This window comes from Pseudophryne corroboree, chromosome 9 (genome assembly GCF_028390025.1).
Source record: "Pseudophryne corroboree isolate aPseCor3 chromosome 9, aPseCor3.hap2, whole genome shotgun sequence".
Taxonomy (NCBI): Eukaryota; Metazoa; Chordata; class Amphibia; order Anura; family Myobatrachidae; genus Pseudophryne; species Pseudophryne corroboree.
This window is the reverse complement of record NC_086452.1, coordinates 348,291,939-348,315,445: the sequence shown is the minus strand read 5'-3', so window position 1 is coordinate 348,315,445 and position 23,507 is coordinate 348,291,939. Positions and strand designations below refer to the sequence as shown.

At 47.1% G+C, this 23,507-nt stretch overlaps 1 protein-coding gene across 3 annotated transcripts in view; it reads left to right on the top strand.

The window, feature by feature from the left end:
- The first annotated feature begins 543 nt into the window (after nucleotides 1-543).
- CYTH4 (cytohesin 4) overlaps nucleotides 544-23,507 on the top strand; it is a 310,041-nt gene continuing 287,077 nt past the window's right edge. Inside the window, exon 1 of one of the 3 annotated variants that reach the window (XM_063940648.1) lies at nucleotides 544-1,055. In XM_063940648.1, coding sequence (XP_063796718.1) covers nucleotides 959-1,055 — 97 coding nt within the window. In that variant the 5' untranslated portion in view covers nucleotides 544-958. The remainder of the gene's footprint in view (nucleotides 1,056-23,507) is intronic. The other 2 variants (XM_063940652.1, XM_063940650.1) reach the window with 2 other exon arrangements.

Sequence of the window (23,507 nt, the reverse complement as noted above, 5' to 3'; positions counted from 1 at the left end):
GTCATCGGCTTCTGGTAGTGATTAAGGGGAGATTCATCAAAGCTTGGAGAGAGATAACGTGAAGAGAGAAAAAGTTCCAGCCAATCAGCTCCTAGTTGTCATTTTTCAAACCCTGTAAGGCTCTAAAATGGCAGAAGCTGATTTTTTGGTACATTATCTCTCCACTTTATCACTCTCTAAGCGCTGATAAATGTCACCTAACCCCCTACTGTTCCATCACTGCCCAACCTTCCCCTTTTGAATACATGTCTTCCCCAGAAATGAATGACGTGTGTGCTTCAAGCATAGCATTAAATGATATACAAAACATCTGGTTGCACAGAACTTGTGGTTTTTCAAAGAGGAACTTGCAGGGAGGGGGTCAGGTTAAAAACACACAGAGTTGTGGAGATGAAAGGGTAAAAAGAGAGGTAGACAGTGTTGGACAGCGAACAGCGATCTAAGTAAGCCGACAGAAAAGGGATAAACAGGAAACAGTATCTGATCTCTGTAGTGCATTGTGTTTGATTCTCATATGAATTACAGACAGCGTTAGGAAGTGTGACTTCAGCTAGCAGAATACTAACCACAGTTTGCCTGTCCCCTTCCTGTTACTAGGATTCTACTTCTCCCACCAGTGGATACACTGTGCACAGACATTGTGACAGATCTAACACAAGGTCTTTGAATGAGCAGGGACAGAGCTGGTGCAGGCAGATTGGAGAGGAATGAGACACTGGAGGATACAGTTGTTTTAGATGAAAACAATCTGTGGGGTGAGAGAAAGCATTGGCATGGACTGAAAATCAAAAAGGACAGGTCAATATGAAGAGCTAGAGAACATTTAATAATGACAAAGTGACGGGGCCTCAGATAAGAATTAAGAAGAGATAGTATTGGATGGAGAAACAGAAGCAGGTGATACACTAACAACCAGTGCACTAAAAGTAAAACGGGATCTCGGCATAGACCACTCTAAATGGGGAGCAGAGACAGAGCAAGATATCTATTGATACCACAGGGGTCTTGCGCAACAAAGGGAGACATCCAGCTTTTCTTGGAAAATTGTGAATGTGGTGAGTATCTTATACAGTGTTGATACAGGTGAGAGCTACAGTATTTCATGTCATTATTATATATACAGTATAATTGTTTGAGCTGCTCTGAATTGTCAACTAATATTGATTATGACTTGTAGAGATCTCCTTAAAGGGAACACATACTATTTACCAGCGGCCGGGATGCCGGCTGTGAACATACAGACAGCGGCATCCCAGCCGCCAGTATGCCGGCAGTGGGGCGAGCGCTAGAAAGCCCTTTGCGTGCTTGCTGTGCTCGCCACGCTGCCGGCACGGTGGCTCATAGCGCTCGCCACAGGTTATATTCTCCCTCTTTGGGTATCGAGGACAGAGGGAGGTAAACCTGTGCCTGCCGGGATCCCGACAGGCGGTCTCGTGATTGCCTCCCCTTTAAAGGACTTTCCTGCATTTCCAAAAAAGAGTTTCCTACGTCCTTGCTCTTAGACATGTTGTATACTCTGCTGGGTGGTAACTCATACTCTCAGCTCTTCATCCTTGGTGTTTTATTATTTGTGAGTCGCTATGCCCCCTGCTCTGCCAATCACTGGCCTCAGTCAACATTTTCACATAATGTCCAGTCACTCTTTGCTGAAGCACAGGTGCATGTAAACATGTCACACAGGATGTATTCTTAGCTGGCCTTGATGTGGTAGCACACCCTGATTTCTTTGTCTTTGATAATCTGTACTCTCAATCCTTACTTTATTTTGTATGTACAGTACTTCCTTGCTGTCTCTGCTCTATGATTAATTCTCTGTACAGTACTTCAGCATTGTCTCGCATTGCATGCCTGATTCCGTCTGAGTTGCACGCAAATTGCACGCAATGCTGATGTGGACGCAGTTTAGCAATTCTTTGCAACTGTGCATGTGCTAAAAAGTCAGGAACCCCCTACGACGCCTGCATTACTCAGAGTGTATGCACATAGGGCCTGAATCCTATTTGTAAGTAAAGTAAAAATAGCAAGTAACTTTGGACAGAATGTAATGACTTTTTTTTAAAGGGGCAATAATTTACAAAGCATGGTTTAGCCTTGTAAACAATTGACCCTTTAAAAAAAAGTATGAATTCAGCCGGCATCCCGCACGGCCGCCATACTTGGACTTTATTACATCCGCCAATCGTGTCTGGAAAAAAACATATTAACATGCAAGTGGAGCAAATATATTTATATGTTTTCTGTGCAGGGTAATTACTGGCTACTTTTGCATGTAGCCCACAAATATTAGCTTTATTTTCACACTGCAATTTAGATTTCAGTTTGAACACACCCCACCCAAATGTAAATCTCTGCACATTACATCTGCCCCACCTGCAGCCCCACCTGCAGTGCAACATGGTTTTGCCCAGATGCTTGCTTTTTTGCTTTGCTTACAAACATGAATCAGGGCCAAAGGTTCTGGTATTATCAGGTGAGACGGAAACAGAGATGGAGCAACAGAGTGTTGGGTGTTCCTGGGTGGTGACTGGGAGGTGGCCTGACGTAAACACATAGGGCAAGTGCAAGTCTTGTTGGTGCACACATAAGTGTGCCAATGGTGGCATGACGAGAATTACCAGCTGTGTTACAACATGCAGAGACGCTGAAAGTGGGTATCTCTGTGCTCTCACATTCTGGTGCACACTGGTACACAAGGGAAAGGCTGAAACTAGCATTATTGCTCCTGAGAACAGACGCAATAGTGGACGTATGAGCAAAGCATCCACCTCTAAATCAGGCCCCACATGTGATTCCCTGCTCACTTTGTTGTGAGGCTGAAAGTCATTTCTGCGCCTCAATTCTACATCTGATGCTAGATTAATTATACTCTCAGATCTGGGATTTACTATTCTGTCTAATTACAGTAGCTGTTATAATGTAAATGAGTTATGTTCTGTCACCTATAAATCACTGTACTCATTGCTCCGAATTTGTTGTGCTCTCTGCTTAGTGTTTAGACAGCATGGGAAGTAAAGCATCATAGGTATGGGAACAGCACACTAGGGGTCAGGCAGGTGACCTTCCACCTGCTACCGTTGCAAAGTACCGATCTTAAATACTGAGCGGGTCCTGCATCATAGGATGTAGCCTGGCATCAGACTGTCTTTGATTGATAGTCCAATGCTGTTTTGTGGTCAGGCAGGGGATGGTGACGGCCTCCGTTTGTGAAAACGAAGACATGTCGCCGCCGTTTTGGTTTGAGTTAGGTCAGGGATCACCGTGGTAGCACAGAGATTTCCTGTCCTCTGCAACAGGCAGCTTGCATGGCACCATAGGTGCCGTAAGCCGCCTGAAGGTGACTGAGCAATCCAAAGCTGCGTCCTAGGTCGCAGGTCAGATTACTGGTGCAGCAGGAGGTATCTGCTTGTAATGGACGCCTCCTGCTGCATCACCATACAACACTATCACTGCCGACCTAATGCATGTCTACCATTAGTGGTAGACCCATTGACTGTAGACCTTTTAGTGTAGATCTAATAATCCACACCCGGCTGAACTATAGAAGGAATAAAATGTATAAATGTATTTATGTAACATTATAAATACAACACACTAATGGGCCATGGGTTTGGGGGTCAGGCCCAAGTAGCTCTAGATCAATTCCACACAGCCCTGGTGCTTTAAGTGTATAATAGGTTTAATATTGTACTTTACTGGTGCACTACAGGGTCCTAGCTAGCCCTATCATGTCCAATGTTAAGGGGTACCGGGGCATGCTGACACTTGGAGAAGCACAACTACTTTCTTCAAATATACCAGCCAAAGGCAGGTCATTTATTTGGGTGGGTTAGTTGGCAGGTTTGCAGCAGATTCCAATCCCAACTGGCAAATGCATCGTGGTAAGCGGCTACACACAGCACGGCGCGTATAGTCGCGGGTGCGATTGCATCAGTCATTTATTATGGCTATTCACAGGCACACATTGCGGCAAAGATAAGAGCGGCTACATGTGTACAGGGCAGACTAGATGGGCCAAGTGGTTCTTGTCTGCCGTCATATTCTGTTTTCCCATACTCATAGCTCTGTGATTCCGCTCCTCATAGCCCTAATGCACCTCCTGCCGGGGGGGTTGCAGGTTAGGGGGCACCAGGTTGAAGCTATGCCTAGAGACCTTGCACCGGCCCTGTATCTCTACTTTATGTGGTGTGATCTCCTATCATTACCATGCTGCTGTATGTGACATACTAGTTTTATATTCTTTGTCTTCCCATTCTCTGTACCAAGTAACCAAAGTGGGGCACTTACTAGAGATGAGCGGGTTCGGTTCCTCGGAATCCGAACCCGCCCGAACTTCAGCTTTTTTTACACGGATCCGAGCGACTCGGATCTTCCCGCCTTGCTCGGTTAACCCGAGCGCGCCCGAACGTCATCATGACGCTGTCGGATTCTCGCGAGGCTCGGATTCTATCGCGAGACTCGGATTCTATATAAGGAGCCGCGCGTCGCCGCCATTTTCACACGTGCATTGAGATTGATAGGGAGAGGACGTGGCTGGCGTCCTCTCCATTTAGATTATAAGAGAGAGAGATTTACTGGAGCTTAGGACTAGGAGGAGTACTGTAGAAGTGTAGAGAGTGCAGAGAGTTTACTAGTGAGTGACCACCAGACAGTGCAGTTTATTTAATATATCCGTTCTCTGCCTGAAAAAAGCGATACACACAGTGACTCAGTCACATACCATATCTGTGTGCACTGCTCAGGCTCAGCCCAGTGTGCTGCATCATCTATATATATTATATATCTGTCTGACTGCTCAGCTCACACAGCTTATAATTGTGGGGGAGACTGGGGAGCACTGCAGTGCCAGTTATAGGTTATAGCAGGAGCCAGGAGTACATAATATTATATAGTGAGTGACCACCAGACAGTGCAGTTTATTTAATATATCCGTTCTCTGCCTGAAAAAAGCGATACACACAGTGACTCAGTCACATACCATATCTGTGTGCACTGCTCAGGCTCAGCCCAGTGTGCTGCATCATCTATATATATTATATATCTGTCTGACTGCTCAGCTCACACAGCTTATAATTGTGGGGGAGACTGGGGAGCACTGCAGTGCCAGTTATAGGTTATAGCAGGAGCCAGGAGTACATAATATTATATTAAAATTAAACAGTGCACACTTTTGCTGCAGGAGTGCCACTGCCAGTGTGACTGACCAGTGACCTGACCACACTGACCACCAGTATAGTTAGTAGTATACTTATATTGTGATTGCCTGAAAAAGTTAAACACTCGTCGTATGACTTCACTTGTGTGTTGTTGTTTTTTTTATTCTATAAAAATAAAACTCATTCTGCTGACAGACAGTGTCCAGCAGGTCCGTCATTATATAATATATAATATATACCTGTCCGGCTGCAGTAGTGATATATATATATTTTTTATATCATTTATCATCCAGTCGCAGCAGACACAGTACGGTAGTTCACGGCTGTGGCTACCTCTGTGTCTGCACTCGGCAGGCAGTCCGTCCATAATTGTATACCACCTAACCGTGGTTTTTTTTCTTCTTTATACATACATACTACTACGACATCTCTTTATCAACCAGTCTATATTAGCAGCAGACACAGTACAGTACGGTAGTTCACGGCTGTGGCTACCTCTGTGTCTGCACTCGGCAGGCAGTCCGTCCATAATTGTATACCACCTAACCGTGGTTTTTTTTTCTTTCTTCTTTATACATACATAGTTACATAGACATCTCTTTATCAACCAGTCTATATTAGCAGCAGACACAGTACAGTACGGTAGTTCACGGCTGTGGCTACCTCTGTGTCTGCACTCGGCAGGCAGTCCGTCCATAATTGTATACCACCTAACCGTGGTTTTTTTTTCTTTCTTCTTTATACATACATAGTTACATAGACATCTCTTTATCAACCAGTCTATATTAGCAGCAGACACAGTACAGTACGGTAGTTCACGGCTGTGGCTACCTCTGTGTCTGCACTCGGCAGGCAGTCCATAATTGTATACTAGTATCCATCTCCATTGTTTACCTGAGGTGCCTTTTAGTTGTGCCTATTAAAATATGGAGAACAAAAATGTTGAGGTTCCAAAATTAGGGAAAGATCAAGATCCACTTCCACCTCGTGCTGAAGCTGCTGCCACTAGTCATGGCCGAGACGATGAAATGCCAGCAACGTCGTCTGCCAAGGCCGATGCCCAATGTCATAGTACAGAGCATGTCAAATCCAAAACACCAAATATCAGAAAAAAAAGGACTTTAAAACCTAAAATAAAATTGTCGGAGGAGAAGCGTAAACTTGCCAATATGCCATTTACGACACGGAGTGGCAAGGAACGGCTGAGGCCCTGGCCTATGTTCATGGCTAGTGGTTCAGCTTCACATGAGGATGGAAGCACTCAGCCTCTCGCTAGAAAAATGAAAAGACTCAAGCTGGCAAAAGCAGCACAGCAAAGAACTGTGCATTCTTCGAAATCCCAAATCCACAAGGAGAGTCCAATTGTGTCGGTTGCGATGCCTGACCTTCCCAACACTGGACGTGAAGAGCATGCGCCTTCCACCATTTGCACGCCCCCTGCAAGTGCTGGAAGGAGCACCCGCAGTCCAGTTCCTGATAGTCAGATTGAAGATGTCAGTGTTGAAGTACACCAGGATGAGGAGGATATGGGTGTTGCTGGCGCTGGGGAGGAAATTGACCAGGAGGATTCTGATGGTGAGGTGGTTTGTTTAAGTCAGGCACCCGGGGAGACACCTGTTGTCCGTGGGAGGAATATGGCCGTTGACATGCCAGGTGAAAATACCAAAAAAATCAGCTCTTCGGTGTGGAGGTATTTCACCAGAAATGCGGACAACAGGTGTCAAGCCGTGTGTTCCCTTTGTCAAGCTGTAATAAGTAGGGGTAAGGACGTAAACCACCTCGGAACATCCTCCCTTATACGTCACCTGCAGCGCATTCATAATAAGTCAGTGACAAGTTCAAAAACTTTGGGTGACAGCGGAAGCAGTCCACTGACCAGTAAATCCCTTCCTCTTGTAACCAAGCTCACGCAAACCACCCCACCAACTCCCTCAGTGTCAATTTCCTCCTTCCCCAGGAATGCCAATAGTCCTGCAGGCCATGTCACTGGCAATTCTGACGATTCCTCTCCTGCCTGGGATTCCTCCGATGCATCCTTGCGTGTAACGCCTACTGCTGCTGGCGCTGCTGTTGTTGCTGCTGGGAGTCGATGGTCATCCCAGAGGGGAAGTCGTAAGCCCACTTGTACTACTTCCAGTAAGCAATTGACTGTTCAACAGTCCTTTGCGAGGAAGATGAAATATCACAGCAGTCATCCTGCTGCAAAGCGGATAACTGAGGCCTTGACAACTATGTTGGTGTTAGACGTGCGTCCGGTATCCGCCGTTAGTTCACAGGGAACTAGACAATTTATTGAGGCAGTGTTCCCCCGTTACCAAATACCATCTAGGTTCCACTTCTCTAGGCAGGCGATACCGAGAATGTACACGGACGTCAGAAAAAGACTCACCAGTGTCCTAAAAAATGCAGTTGTACCCAATGTCCACTTAACCACGGACATGTGGACAAGTGGAGCAGGGCAGGGTCAGGACTATATGACTGTGACAGCCCACTGGGTAGATGTATGGACTCCCGCCGCAAGAACAGCAGCGGCGGCACCAGTAGCAGCATCTCGCAAACGCCAACTCTTTCCTAGGCAGGCTACGCTTTGTATCACCGCTTTCCAGAATACGCACACAGCTGAAAACCTCTTACGGCAACTGAGGAAGATCATCGCGGAATGGCTTACCCCAATTGGACTCTCCTGTGGATTTGTGGCATCGGACAACGCCAGCAATATTGTGTGTGCATTAAATATGGGCAAATTCCAGCACGTCCCATGTTTTGCACATACCTTGAATTTGGTGGTGCAGAATTTTTTAAAAAACGACAGGGGCGTGCAAGAGATGCTGTCGGTGGCCAGAAGAATTGCGGGACACTTTCGGCGTACAGGCACCACGTACAGAAGACTGGAGCACCACCAAAAACTACTGAACCTGCCCTGCCATCATCTGAAGCAAGAAGTGGTAACGAGGTGGAATTCAACCCTCTATATGCTTCAGAGTTTGGAGGAGCAGCAAAAGGCCATTCAAGCCTATACAATTGAGCACGATATAGTAGGTGGAATGCACCTGTCTCAAGCGCAGTGGAGAATGATTTCAACGTTGTGCAAGGTTCTGATGCCCTTTGAACTTGCCACACGTGAAGTCAGTTCAGACACTGCCAGCCTGAGTCAGGTCATTCCCCTCATCAGGCTTTTGCAGAAGAAGCTGGAGACATTGAAGGAGGAGCTAACACGGAGCGATTCCGCTAGGCATGTGGGACTTGTGGATGGAGCCCTTAATTCGCTTAACAAGGATTCACGGGTGGTCAATCTGTTGAAATCAGAGCACTACATTTTGGACACCGTGCTCGATCCTAGATTTAAAGCCTACCTTGGATCTCTCTTTCCGGCAGACACAAGTCTGCTGGGGTTGAAAGACCTGCTGGTGACAAAATTGTCAAGTCAAGCGGAACGCGACCTGTCAACATCTCCTCCTTCACATTCTCCCGCAACTGGGGGTGCGAGGAAAAGGCTCAGAATTCCGAGCCCACCCGCTGGCGGTGATGCAGGGCAGTCTGGAGCGACTGCTGATGCTGACATCTGGTCCGGACTGAAGGACCTGACAACGATTACGGACATGTCGTCTACTGTCACTGCATATGATTCTCTCAACATTGATAGAATGGTGGAGGATTATATGAGTGACCGCATCCAAGTAGGCACGTCACACAGTCCGTACTTATACTGGCAGGAAAAAGAGGCAATTTGGAGGCCCTTGCACAAACTGGCTTTATTCTACCTAAGTTGCCCTCCCACAAGTGTGTACTCCGAAAGAGTATTTAGTGCCGCCGCTCACCTTGTCAGCAATCGGCGTACGAGGTTACATCCAGAAAATGTGGAGAAGATGATGTTCATTAAAATGAATTATAATCAATTCCTCCGCGGAGACATTGACCAGCAGCAATTGCCTCCACAAAGTACACAGGGAGCTGAGATGGTGGATTCCAGTGGGGACGAATTGATAATCTGTGAGGAGGGGGATGTACACGGTGATATATCGGAGGGTGATGATGAGGTGGACATCTTGCCTCTGTAGAGCCAGTTTGTGCAAGGAGAGATTAATTGCTTCTTTTTTGGGGGGGGTCCAAACCAACCCGTCATATCAGTCACAGTCGTGTGGCAGACCCTGTCACTGAAATGATGGGTTGGTTAAAGTGTGCATGTCCTGTTTTGTTTATACAACATAAGGGTGGGTGGGAGGGCCCAAGGACAATTCCATCTTGCACCTCTTTTTTCTTTTCTTTTTCTTTGCATCATGTGCTGATTGGGGAGGGTTTTTTGGAAGGGACATCCTGCGTGACACTGCAGTGCCACTCCTAAATGGGCCCGGTGTTTGTGTCGGCCACTAGGGTCGCTAATCTTACTCACACAGTCAGCTACCTCATTGCGCCTCTTTTTTTCTTTGCGTCATGTGCTGTTTGGGGAGGGTTTTTTGGAAGGGACATCCTGCGTGACACTGCAGTGCCACTCCTACATGGGCCCGGTGTTTGTGTCGGCCACTAGGGTCGCTAATCTTACTCACACAGCTACCTCATTGCGCCTCTTTTTTTCTTTGCGTCATGTGCTGTTTGGGGAGGGTTTTTTGGAAGGGACATCCTGCGTGACACTGCAGTGCCACTCCTAGATGGGCCCGGTGTTTGTGTCGGCCACTAGGGTCACTAATCTTACTCACACAGCTACCTCATTGCGCCTCTTTTTTTCTTTGCGTCATGTGCTGTTTGGGGAGGGTTTTTTGGAAGGGCCATCCTGCGTGACACTGCAGTGCCACTCCTAGATGGGCCCGGTGTTTGTGTCGGCCACTAGGGTCGCTAATCTTACTCACACAGCTACCTCATTGCGCCTCTTTTTTTCTTTGCGTCATGTGCTGTTTGGGGAGGGTTTTTTGGAAGGGACATCCTGCGTGACACTGCAGTGCCACTCCTAGATGGGCCCGGTGTTTGTGTCGGCCACTAGGGTCGCTTATCTTACTCACACAGCGACCTCGGTGCAAATTTTAGGACTAAAAATAATATTGTGAGGTGTGAGGTATTCAGAATAGACTGAAAATGAGTGTAAATTATGGTTTTTGAGGTTAATAATACTTTGGGATCAAAATGACCCCCAAATTCTATGATTTAAGCTGTTTTTTAGTGTTTTTTGAAAAAAACACCCGAATCCAAAACACACCCGAATCCGACAAAAAAAATTCGGTGAGGTTTTGCCAAAACGCGTTCGAACCCAAAACACGGCCGCGGAACCGAACCCAAAACCAAAACACAAAACCCGAAAAATTTCAGGCGCTCATCTCTAGCACTTACAAGCATGGGCCTTAGTCAGCTCTCTTTTACAATGTACAGTGACAGCGTACTATTCCCCAGTGCAGTGGATGGTGCAGGGGCTTGATGACACAATTTGCGGTAAATCACATCTTCTTGGCCCCAGCTGTCTCAATCTTTCAGCAGCAAGAACACATCATGACATGCCCCCGTACCTGCCACCTTTGCAAGCCCTCATGTATCTCTCGGAGGTTGTTTTTAATATGCTGGCAAGTATAAGGGTAGTGGTCAGGGCCATAACTAGGTGTGTGTAGAGGGGGCACAGCACTTAGCGCTGCAGGGTAGGGGGCGCTGTTGGCGGCACTTGTCGATTATCTGTTTTAATTACTTTCACTTGCAGCTTCACCCCCTTTTAAAGCCCAGCATCTCCTGACCGCTCCTGACTCCTACCCTGACCCCTTCTGTCGCTAATACCTATACAACATTCATGAACTCAACTGGAGATTTCTTTGTTATTCAGTCACACTGTCTTTTATTACATCTCAAGATGCTGACATACCCGGGATTCGTACCCATTGCCTGTGACATTGCAGTCAGACAATCTATGCATTGTGCTATCTGCCCTTGCATAGAAAGCTAGAGAATTTTAACTATTTGAAGCTTACCCTGTACTTTGTGAAAAAATTATCAGCATTACCACTGAGCAGATCTATGTAGGGTGTGGCTGTAAGGGATTGGATGTGTGGCTGCACACTACATAGATCTGCTCAATTGCAATGCTGATCTTTTTTTTTTTACAAAGTGTTCATAGTTTTTATGCAGGACCAAATAGCTCAGTGAGTGGGGTGTTTGATTAGAATTCAATAGGTTATAGGACTGAATACTAGAGATGAGCGGGTTCGGTTCCTCGGAAACCGAACCCCCTCGAACTTCACCCATTTTACACGGGTCCGAGGCATACTCGGATTCTCCCGTACGGCTCGGTTAACCCGAGCGCGCCCGAACGTCATCATCCCGCTGTCGGATTCTCGCGAGATTCGGATTCTATATAAGGAGCCGCGCGTCACCGCCATTTTTCACTCGTGCATTGGAAATGATAGTGAGAGGACGTGGCTGGCGTCCTCTCACTTTGTTTCAGGGGGCTGCATATCTTTATTCTGGGGACCAGCAGTATTATAGGAGGAGTACAGTGCAGAGTTTTGCAGACCAGTTACCACCAGTATTATACATTGTCTGCCTTAAAAACGCTCCATATCTGTGCTCAGTGTGCTGCATATATCTGTGCTCACACTGCTTTATTGAGGGGACTGGGGACCAGCAGCATTATATAGGAGGAGTACAGTGCAGAGTTTTGCTGACCAGTGACCACCAGTATACGTTGTCTGCCTGAAAAACGCTCCATATCTGTGCTCAGTGTGCTGCATATATCTGTGCTCACACTGCTGTCTTGTGGGTACTGGGGACCACCAGTATATTATATAGGAGGAGTACAGTGCAGAGTTTTGCTGACCAGTGACCACCAGTATTATACGTTGTCTGCCTGAAAAACGCTCCATATCTGTGCTCAGTGTGCTGCATATATCTGTGCTCACACTGCTTTATTGTGGTTACTGGGTACCACCAATATATTATATAGGAGGAGTACAGTGCAGAGTTTTGCTGACCAGTGACCACCAGTATTATACGTTGTCTACCTGAAAAATGCTCCATATCTGTGCTCAGTGTGCTGCATATATCTGTGCTCACACTGCTTTATTGTGGGTACTGGGGACCACCAGTATATTATATAGGAGGAGTACAGTGCAGAGTTTTGCTGACCAGTGACCACCAGTGTTATACGTTGTCTGCCTGAAAAACGCTCCATATCTGTGCTCAGTGTGCTGCATAAATCTGTGCTCACACTGCTTTATTGTGGTTACTGGGGACCAGCAGTATTATAGGAGGAGTACAGTGCAGAGTTTTGCTGACCAGTGACCACCAGTATTATACGTTGTCTGCCTGAAAAACGCTCCATATCTGTGCTCAGTGTGCTGCATATATCTGTGCTCACACTGCTTTATTGTGGTTACTGGGTACCACCAATATATTATATAGGAGGAGTACAGTGCAGAGTTTTGCTGACCAGTGACCACCAGTATTATACGTTGTCTGCCTGAAAAACGCTCCATATCTGTGCTCAGTGTGCTGCATATATCTGTGCTCACACTGCTTTATTGTGGGTACTGGGGACCAGCAGTATTATATAGGAGGAGTACAGTGCAGAGTTTTGCTGACCAGTGACCACCAGTATACGTTGTCTGCCTGAAAAGCGCTCCATATCTGTGCTCAGTGTGCTGCATATATCTGTGCTCACACTGCTTTATTGTGGGTACTGGGGACCACCAGTATATTATATAGCAGTAGTACAGTGCAGAGTTTTGCTGACCAGTGACCACCAGTATTATACGTTGTCTGCCTGAAAAACGCTCCATATCTGTGCTCAGTGTGCTGCATATATCTGTGCTCACACTGCTTTATTGTGGTTACTGGGTACCACCAATATATTATATAGGAGGAGTACAGTGCAGAGTTTTGCTGACCAGTGACCACCAGTATTATACGTTGTCTACCTGAAAAACGCTCCATATCTGTGCTCAGTGTGCTGCATATATCTGTGCTCACAATGCTTTATTGTGGTTACTGGGGACCAGCAGTATTATAGGAGGAGTACAGTGCAGAGTTTTGCTGACCAGTGACCACCAGTATACGTTGTCTGCCTGAAAAACACTCCATATCTGTGCTCAGTGTGCTGCATATATCTGTGCTCACACTGCTTTATTGTGGGTACTGGGGACCACCAGTATTATAGGAGGATTACAGTGCAGAGTTTTGCTGACCAGTGACCACCAGTATTATACGTTGTCTGCCTGAAAAACGCTCCATATCTGTGCTCAGTGTGCTGCATATATCTGTGCTCACACTGCTTTATTGTGGTTACTGGGTACCATCAATATATTATATAGGAGGAGTACAGTGCAGAGTTTTGCTGACCAGTGACCACCAGTATTATACGTTGTCTGCCTGAAAAAATAAGATTTTACTTACCGATAAATCTATTTCTCGTAGTCCGTAGTGGATGCTGGGGACTCCGTCAGGACCATGGGGGATCAGCGGCTCCGCAGGAGACAGGGCACAAAACTAAAGCTTTAGGATCAGGTGGTGTGTACTGGCTCCTCCCCCTATTACCCTCCTCCAAGCCTCAGTTAGGATACTGTGCCCGGACGAGCGTACACAATAAGGAAGGATATTGAATCCCGGGTAAGACTCATACCAGCCACACCAATCACACCGTATAACTTGTGATCTAAACCCAGTTAACAGTATGACAAACGAAGGAGCCTCTGAACAGACGGCTCACAACAATAACAACCCGATTTTTTTGTAACAATAACTTTGTACAAGTATTGCAGACAATCCGCACTTGGGATGGGCGCCCAGCATCCACTACGGACTACGAGAAATAGATTTATCGGTAAGTAAAATCTTATTTTCTCTGACGTCCTAAGTGGATGCTGGGGACTCCGTCAGGACCATGGGGATTATACCAAAGCTCCCAAACGGGCGGGAGAGTGCGGATGACTCTGCAGCACCGAGTGAGAGAACTCCAGGTCCTCCTCAGCCAGGGTGTGCCCCTGACCAAGTAGCAGCTCGGCAAAGTTGTAAAGCCGAGACCCCTCGGGCAGTCGCCCAAGATGAGCCCACCTTCCTTGTGGAATGGGCATTTATATATTTTGGCTGTGGCAGTCCTGCCACAGAATGTGCAAGCTGAATTGTACTACACATTCAACTAGCAATCGTCTGCTTAGAAGCAAGAGCACCCAGTTTTTTGGGTGCATACAGGATAACAGCAAGTCAGTTTTCCTGACTCCAGCCGTCCTGGAAATCTATATTTTCAGGGCCCTGACAACATCTAGCAACTTGGAGTCCTCCAAGTCTCTAGTAGCCGCAGGTACCACAATAAGCTGGTTCAGATGAAACGCTGACACCACCTTAGGGAGAAACTGGGGACGAGTCCGCAGCTCTGCCCTGTCCGAATGGACAATCAGATATGGGCTTTTGTGAGACAAAGCCGCCAATTCTGACACTCGCCTGGCAGAGGCCAGGGCCAACATCATGGTCACTTTCCATGTGAGATATTTCAAATCCACAGATTTGAGCGGTTTAAACCAACGTGATTTGAGGAATCCCAGGACTACGTTGAGATCCCACAGTGCCACTGGAGGCACAAAAGGGGGTTGTATATGCAGTACTCCCTTGTCAAATTTCTGGACTTCAGGAACTGAAACCAATTCTTTCTGGAAGAAAATCGACAGGGCCGAAATTTGAACCTTAATGGACCCCAATTTGAGGCCCATAGACACTCCTGTTTGCAGGAAATGCAGGAATCGACCGAGTTGAAATTTCTTCGTGGGGCCTTCCTGGCCTCACACCACGCAACATATTTTCGCCACATGTGGTGATAATGTTGTGCGGTCACCTCCTTCCTGGCTTTGACCAGGGTAGGAATGACCTCTTCCGGAATGCCTTTTTTCCCTTAGGATCCGGCGTTCAACCGCCATGCCGTCAAACGCACCCGCGGTAAGTCTTGGAACAGACATGGTACTTGCTGAAGCAAGTCCCTTCTTATCGGCAGAGGCCCTGAGTCCTCTGTGAGCATCTCATGAAGTTCCGGGTACCAAGTCCTTCTTGGCCCATCCGGAGCCACGAGTATAGTTCTTACTCCTCTACGTCTTATAATTCTCAGTACCTTTGGTATGAGAAGCAGAGGAGGGAACACATACACCGACTGGTACACCCATGGTGTTACCAGAACGTCCACAGCTATTTCCTGAGGGTCTCTTGACCTGGCGCAATACCTGTCCAGTTTTTTGTTCAGGCGGGACGCCATCATGTCCACCTTTGGTCTTTCCCAACGGTGCACAATCATGTGGAAACAACTTCTCGATGAAGTCCCCACTCTCCCGGGTGGAGGTCGTGCTGAGGAAGTCTGCTTCCCAGTTGTCCACTCCCGGAATGAAAACTGCTGACAGTGCTATCACATGATTTTCCGCCCAGCGAAGAATCCTTGCAGTTTCTGCCATTGTCCTCCTGCTTCTTGTGCCGCCCTGTCTGTTTACGTGGGCGACTGCCGTGATGTTGTCCCACTGGATCAATACCGGCTGACCTTGAAGCAGAGGTCTTGCTAAGCTTAGAGCATTGTAAATTGCTCTTAGCTCCAGTATATTTATGCGGAGAGAAGTCCCCAAACTTGATCACACTCCCTGGAATTTTTTTTTTTTTTTTTTCCCTGTGTGACTGCTCCCCAGCCTTTCAAGCTGGAATGCGTGGTCACCAGGACCCAGTCCTGAATGCATAACTGTGGCACTTTAGTAGATGAGCACTCTGCAGCCACCACAGAAGAGACACCCTTGTCCTTGGAGACAGGGTTATCCGCTGATGCATCTGAAGATGCGATCCGGACCATTTGTCCAGCAGATCCCACTGAAAAGTTCTTGCGTGAAATCTGCCGAATGGACTCGCTTCGTAAGAAGCCACCATTTTTCCCAGGACCCTTGTGCAATGATGCACTGACACTTTTCCTGGTTTTTGGAGGTTCCTGACTAGCTCGGATAACTCCCTGGCTTTCTCCTCCGGGAGAAACACCTTTTTCTGGACTGTGTCCAGAATCATCCCTAGGGACAGCAGACGTGTCGTCGGAGACAGCTGCGATTTTGGAATATTTAGAATCCACCCGTGCTGTCGTAGAACTACTTGAGATAGTGCTACTCAGACCTCCAACTGTTCTCTGGACCTTGCCCTTATCAGGAGATCGTCCAAGTAAGGGATAATTAAGACGCCTTTTCTTTGAAGAAGAATCATCATTTCGGCCATTACCTTGGTAAAGACCCGGGGTGCCGTGGACAATCCAAACGGCAGCGTCTGAAACTGATAGTGACAGTTTTGTACCACGAACCTGAGGTACCCTTTGTGAGAAGGGCAAATTTGGACATGGAGGTAAGCATCCTTGATGTCCAGGGACACCATATAGTCCCCTTCTTCCTGGTTCGCTATCACTGCTCTGAGTGACTCCATTTAGAATAGGTCTCACCGAGCCGTCTGGCTTCAGTACCACAATATAGTGTGGAATAATACCCCTTTACTTGTTGTAGGAGGGGTACTTTGATTATCACCTGCTGGGAATACAGCTTGTGAATTGTTTCCAATACTGCCTCCCTGTCAGAGGTAGACGTTGGTAAAGCAAACTTCAGGAACCTGCGAGGGGGAGACGTCTCGAATTTCCAATCTGTACCCCTGGGATACTACTTGTAGGATCCAGGGGTCCACTTGCGAGTGAGCCCACTGCGTGCTGAAACTCTTGAGACGACCCCCCACCGCACCTGTTTGTACGGCCCCAGCGTCATGCTGAGGACTTGGCAGAAGCGGTGGAAGGCTTCTGTTCCTGGGAATGGGCTGCCTGCTGCAGTCTTCTTCCCTTACCTCTATCCCTGGGCAGATATTATGGGGACGAAAGGACTGAGGCTGAAAAGACTATGGCCCTCATTCCGAGTTGTTCGCTCGCAAGGCGAATGTAGCAGAGTTACACACGCTAAGCCGCCGCCTACTGGGAGTGAATCTTAGCTTCTTAAAATTGCGACCGACGTACGCGCAATATTGCGATTACAAACGAGTTAGCAGTTTCAGAGTAGCTCCAGACTTACTCTGCCTGTGCGATCATTTCAGTGCTTGTCGTTCCTGGTTGACGTCACAAACACACCCAGCGTTCGCCCAGGCACTCCCACCGTTTCCCCGGCCACTCCTGCGTTTTTTCCGGAAACGGTAGCGTTTTCAGCCACACGCCCCTGAAACGCCGTGTATCCGCCCAGTAACACCCATTTCCTGTCAATCACATTACAATCGCCGGAGCGAAGAAAAAGCCGTGAGTAAAAATACTTTCTTCATAGTAAAGTTACTTGGCGCAGTCGCAGTGCGAACATTGCGCATGCGTACTAAGCGGATTTTCACTGCGATGCGATGAAAAATACCGAGCGAACAACTCGGAATGAGGGCCAATGTCTTTTTCTGCTGAGATGTGACTTGGGGTAAAAAAGGTGGATTTTCTAGCTGTTGCCGTGGCCACCAGGTCCGATGGACCGATCCCAAATAACTCCTCCCCTTTATACGGCAATACTTCCATGTGCCGTTTGGAATCTGCATCACCTGACCACTGTCGTGTCCATAAACATCGTCTGGCAGATATGGACATCGCATTTACTCTTGATGCCAGAGTTTCGCATATATAGAAATGCATCTTTTAAATGCTCTATAGTCAATAAAATACTGTCCCTGTCAAGGGTATCAATATTTCCAATCAGGGAATCCGACCAAGCCACCCCAGCGCTGCCCATCCAGGCTGAGGCGATCGCTGGTCGCAGTATAACACCAGTATGTGTGTATATACTTTTTAGGATATTTTCCAACCTCCTATCAGTTGGCTCCTTGAGGGCGTCCGTATCTGGAGACGGTAACGCCACTTGTTTTTATAAGCGTGTGAGCGCCTTATCCACCCTAAGGTGTGTTTCCCAATGCGCCATAACTTCTGGCGGGAAAGGGTATACCGCCAATAATTTTCTATCGGGGGAACCCCACGCATCATCACACATTTAATTTAATTTATCTGATTCAGGAAAAACCACATGTAGTTTTTTCACACTCCACATAATACCCTTTTTTGTGGTACTTGTAGTATCAGAAATATGTAACATCTCCTTCATTGCCCTTAACAAGTAACGTGTGGCCCTAAAGGAAAATACGTTTGTTTCTTCACCGTCGACACTGGAGTCAGTGTCCGTGTCTGTGTCTGTGTCGACCGACTGAGGTAAAAGGACGTTTTAACGCCCCTGACGGTGTTTTAGACGCCTGGACAGGTACTAATTGGTTTGCCGGCCGTCTCATGTCGTCAACCGACCTTGCAGCGTGTTGACATTATCACGTAATTCCTTAAATAAGCCATCCATTCCGGTGTCGACTCCCTAGAGAGTGACATCACCATTACCGGCAATTGCTCCGCCTCCTCACCAACATCGTCCTCATACATGTCGACACACAAGTACCGACACACAGCACACACACAGGGAATGCTCTGATAGAGGACAGGACCCCACTAGCCCTTTGGGGAGACAGAGGGAGAGTTTGCCAGCACACACCAAAAACGCTATATTATACAGGGACAACCTTTATATAAGTGTTTTTCCCTTATAGCATTTTAATATATATATACATATCGCCAAATAAGTGCCCCCCCTCTCTGTTTTAACCCTGTTTCTGTAGTGCAGTGCAGGGGAGAGCCTGGGAGCCTTCCCACCAGCCTTTCTGTGAGGGAAAATGGCGCTGTGTGCTGAGGAGAATAGGCCCCGCCCCCTTTTCGGCGGGCTTCTTCTCCCGTTTTTCTGAGACCTGGCAGGGGTTAAATACATCCATATAGCCTCCAGGGGCTATATGTGATGTATTTTTAGCCAGAATAAGGTATTATACATTGCTGCCCAGGGCGCCCCCAGCAACGCCCTGCACCCTCCGTGACCGTTGGTGTGAAGTGTGTGACAACAATGGCGCACAGCTGCAGTGCTGTGCGCTACCTTCATGAAGACTGAAAAGCCTTCTGCCGCCGGTTTCTGGACCTTCAATCTTCAGCATCTGCAAGGGGGGTCGGCGGCGCGGCTCCGGGACGAACCCCAGGGTGAGACCTGTGTTCCGACTCCCTCTGGAGCTAATGGTGTCCAGTAGCCTAAGAAGCCAATCCATCCTGCACGCAGGTGAGTTGAACTTCTCTCCCCTAAGTCCCTCGATGCAGTGAGCCTGTTGCCAGCAGGACTCACTGAAAATAAGAAACCTAAAAACTTTTTCTAAGCAGCTCCTTAAGAGAGCCACCTAGATTGCACCCTGCTCGGACGGGCACAAAAACCTAACTGAGGCTTGGAGGAGGGTCATAGGGGGAGGAGCCAGTACACACCACCTGATCCTAAAGCTTTAGTTTTGTGCCCTGTCTCCTGCGGAGCCGCTGATCCCCCATGGTCCTGACGGAGTCCCCAGCATCCACTTAGGACGTCAGAGAAACGCTCCATATCTGTGCTCAGTGTGCTGCATATATCTGTGCTCACACTGCTTTATTGTGGGTACTGGGGACCAGCAGTATTATATAGGAGGAGTACAGTGCAGAGTTTTGCTGACCAGTGACCACCAGTATACGTTGTCTGCCTGAAAAGCGCTCCATATCTGTGCTCAGTGTGCTGCATATATCTGTGCTCACACTGCTTTATTGTTGGTACTGGGGACCACCAGTATATTATATAGCAGTAGTACAGTGCAGAGTTTTGCTGACCAGTGACCACCAGTATTATACGTTGTCTGCCTGAAAAACGCTCCATATCTGTGCTCAGTGTGCTGCATATATCTGTGCTCACACTGCTTTATTGTGGGTACTGTGGACCAGCAGTATATTATATAGGAGGAGTACAGTGCAGAGTTTTGCTGACCAGTGACCACCAGTATTATACGTTGTCTGCCTGAAAAGCGCTCCATATCTGTGCTCAGTGTGCTGCATATATCTGTGCTCACACTGCTTTATTGTGGTTACTGGGGACCAGCAGTATTATAGGAGGAGTACAGTGCAGAGTTTTGCTGACCAGTGACCACCAGTATTATACGTTGTCTGCCTGAAAAACGCTCCATATCTGTGCTCAGTGTGCTGCATATATCTGTGCTCACACTGCTTTATTGTTGGTACTGGGGACCACCAGTATATTATATAGGAGGAGTACAGTGCAGAGTTTTGCTGACCAGTGACCACCAGTATTATATGTTGTCTGCCTGAAAAACGCTCCATATCTGTGCTCAGTGTGTTGCATATATCTGTGCTCACACTGCTTTATTGTGGGTACTGGGGACCAGCAGTATATTATATAGGAGGAGTACAGTGCAGAGTTTTGCTGACCAGTGACCACCAGTATTATACGTTGTCTGCCTGAAAAGCGCTCCATATCTGTGTTCAGTGTGCTGCATATATCTGTGCACTGCTCACACTGCTTTATTGTGGGTGCTGGGGACCACCAGTATATTATATAGCAGTAGTACAGTGCAGAGTTTTGCTGACCAGTGACCACCAGTATTATACGTTGTCTGCCTGAAAAACGCTCCATATCTGTGCTCAGTGTGCTGCATTTATCTGTGCTCACACTGCTTTATTGTGGTTACTGGGTACCACCAATATATTATATAGGAGGAGTACAGTGCATAGTTTTGCTGACCAGTGACCACCAGTATTATACGTTGTCTACCTGAAAAACGCTCCATATCTGTGCTCAGTGTGCTGCATATATCTGTGCTCACACTGCTTTATTGTGGTTACTGGGGACCAGCAGTATTATAGGAGGAGTACAGTGCAGAGTTTTGCTGACCAGTGACCACCAGTATACGTTGTCTGCCTGAAAAACGCTCCATATCTGTGCTCAGTGTGCTGCATATATCTGTGCTCACACTGCTTTATTGTGGGTACTGGGGACCACCAGTATTATAGGAGGATTACAGTGCAGAGTTTTGCTGACCAGTGACCACCAGTATTATACGTTGTCTGCCTGAAAAACGCTCCATATCTGTGCTCAGTGTGCTGCATATATCTGTGCTCTGCTCACACTGCTTTATTGTGGTTACTGGGTACCATCAATATATTATATAGGAGGAGTACAGTGCAGAGTTTTGCTGACCAGTGACCACCAGTATTATACGTTGTCTGCCTGAAAAACGCTCCATATCTGTGCTCAGTGTGCTGCATATATCTGTGCTCACACTGCTTTATTGTGGGTACTGGGGACCAGCAGTATTATATAGGAGGAGTATAGTGCAGAGTTTTGCTGACCAGTGACCACCAGTATACGTTGTCTGCCTGAAAAGCGCTCCATATCTGTGCTCAGTGTGCTGCATATATCTGTGCTCACACTGCTTTATTGTGGGTACTGGGGACCACCAGTATATTATATAGCAGTAGTACAGTGCAGAGTTTTGCTGACCAGTGACCACCAGTATTATATGTTGTCTGCCTGAAAAACGCTCCATATCTGTGCTCAGTGTGCTGCATATATCTGTGCTCACACTGCTTTATTGTGGGTACTGTGGACCAGCAGTATATTATATAGGAGGAGTACAGTGCAGAGTTTTGCTGACCAGTGACCACCAGTATTATACGTTGTCTGCCTGAAAAGCGCTCCATATCTGTGCTCAGTGTGCTGCATATATCTGTGCTCACACTGCTTTATTGTGGTTACTGGGGACCAGCAGTATTATAGGAGGAGTACAGTGCAGAGTTTTGCTGACCAGTGACCACCAGTATTATACGTTGTCTGCCTAAAAAACGCTCCATATCTGTGCTCAGTGTGCTGCATATATCTGTGCTCACACTGCTTTATTGTGGGTACTGGGGAATACCAGTATATTATATAGGAGGAGTACAGTGCAGAGTTTTGCTGACCAGTGACCACCAGTATTATATGTTGTCTGCCTGAAAAACGCTCCATATCTGTGCTCAGTGTGTTGCATATATCTGTGCTCACACTGCTTTATTGTGGGTACTGGGGACCAGCAGTATATTATATAGGAGGAGTACAGTGCAGAGTTTTGCTGACCAGTGACCACCAGTATTATACGTTGTCTGCCTGAAAAGCGCTCCATATCTGTGCTCAGTGTGCTGCATATATCTGTGCTCACACTGCTTTATTGTGGGTACTGGGGACCACCAGTATATTATATATCAGTAGTATAGTGCAGAGTTTTGCTGACCAGTGACCACCAGTATTATACGTTGTCTGCCTGAAAAACGCTCCATATCTGTGCTCAGTGTGCTGCATATATCTGTGCTCACACTGCTTTATTGTGGTTACTGTGGACCAGCAGTATATTATATAGGAGAAGTACAGTGCAGAGTTTTGCTGACCAGTGACCACCAGTATTATACGTTGTCTGCCTGAAAAGCGCTCCATATCTGTGCTCAGTGTGCTGCATATATCTGTGCTCACACTGCTTTATTGTGGTTACTGGGGACCAGCAGTATTATAGGAGGAGTACAGTGCAGAGTTTTGCTGACCAGTGACCACCAGTATTACACGTTGTCTGCCTGAAAAACGCTCCATATCTGTGCTCAGTGTGCTGCATATATCTGTGCTCACACTGCTTTATTGTGGGTACTGGGGACCACCAGTATATTATATAGGAGGAGTGCAGTGCAGAGTTTTGCTGACCAGTGACCACCAGTATTATATGTTGTCTGCCTGAAAAACGCTCCATATCTGTGCTCAGTGTGTTGCATATATCTGTGCTCACACTGCTTTATTGTGGGTACTGGGGACCAGCAGTATATTATATAGGAGGAGTACAGTGCAGAGTTTTGCTGACCAGTGACCACCAGTATTATACGTTGTCTGCCTGAAAAGCGCTCCATATCTGTGCTCAGTGTGCTGCATATATCTGTACTCACACTGCTTTATTGTGGGGACTGGGGACCAGCAGTATTATATAGGAGGAGTACAGTGCAGAGTTTTGCTGACCAGTGACCACCAGTATTATACGTTGTCTGCCTGAAAAACGCTCCATATCTGTGCTTAGTGTGCTGCATATATCTGTGCTCACACTGCTTTATTGTGGGGACTGTGGACCAGCAGTATTATATAGGAGGAATACAGTGCAGAGTTTTGCTGACCAGTGACCACCAGTATTATACGTTCTCTGCCTGAAAAACGCTCCATATCTGTGCTGCATTGTAGTATATAGTAGGAGTACAGTGCATAATTTTGCTGACCACCAGTATATAATATATAGGAGTACGGTACAGTAGGCCACTGCTCTACCTACCTCTGTGTCGTCAAGTATACTATCCATCCATACCTGTGGTGCATTTAAGTTTTGCACAGTTTGCTGACCACCAGTATATAATATATAGCATTACGGTACAGTAGGCCACTGCTCTACCTACCTCTGTGTCGTCAAGTATACTATCCATCCATACCTGTGGTGCAT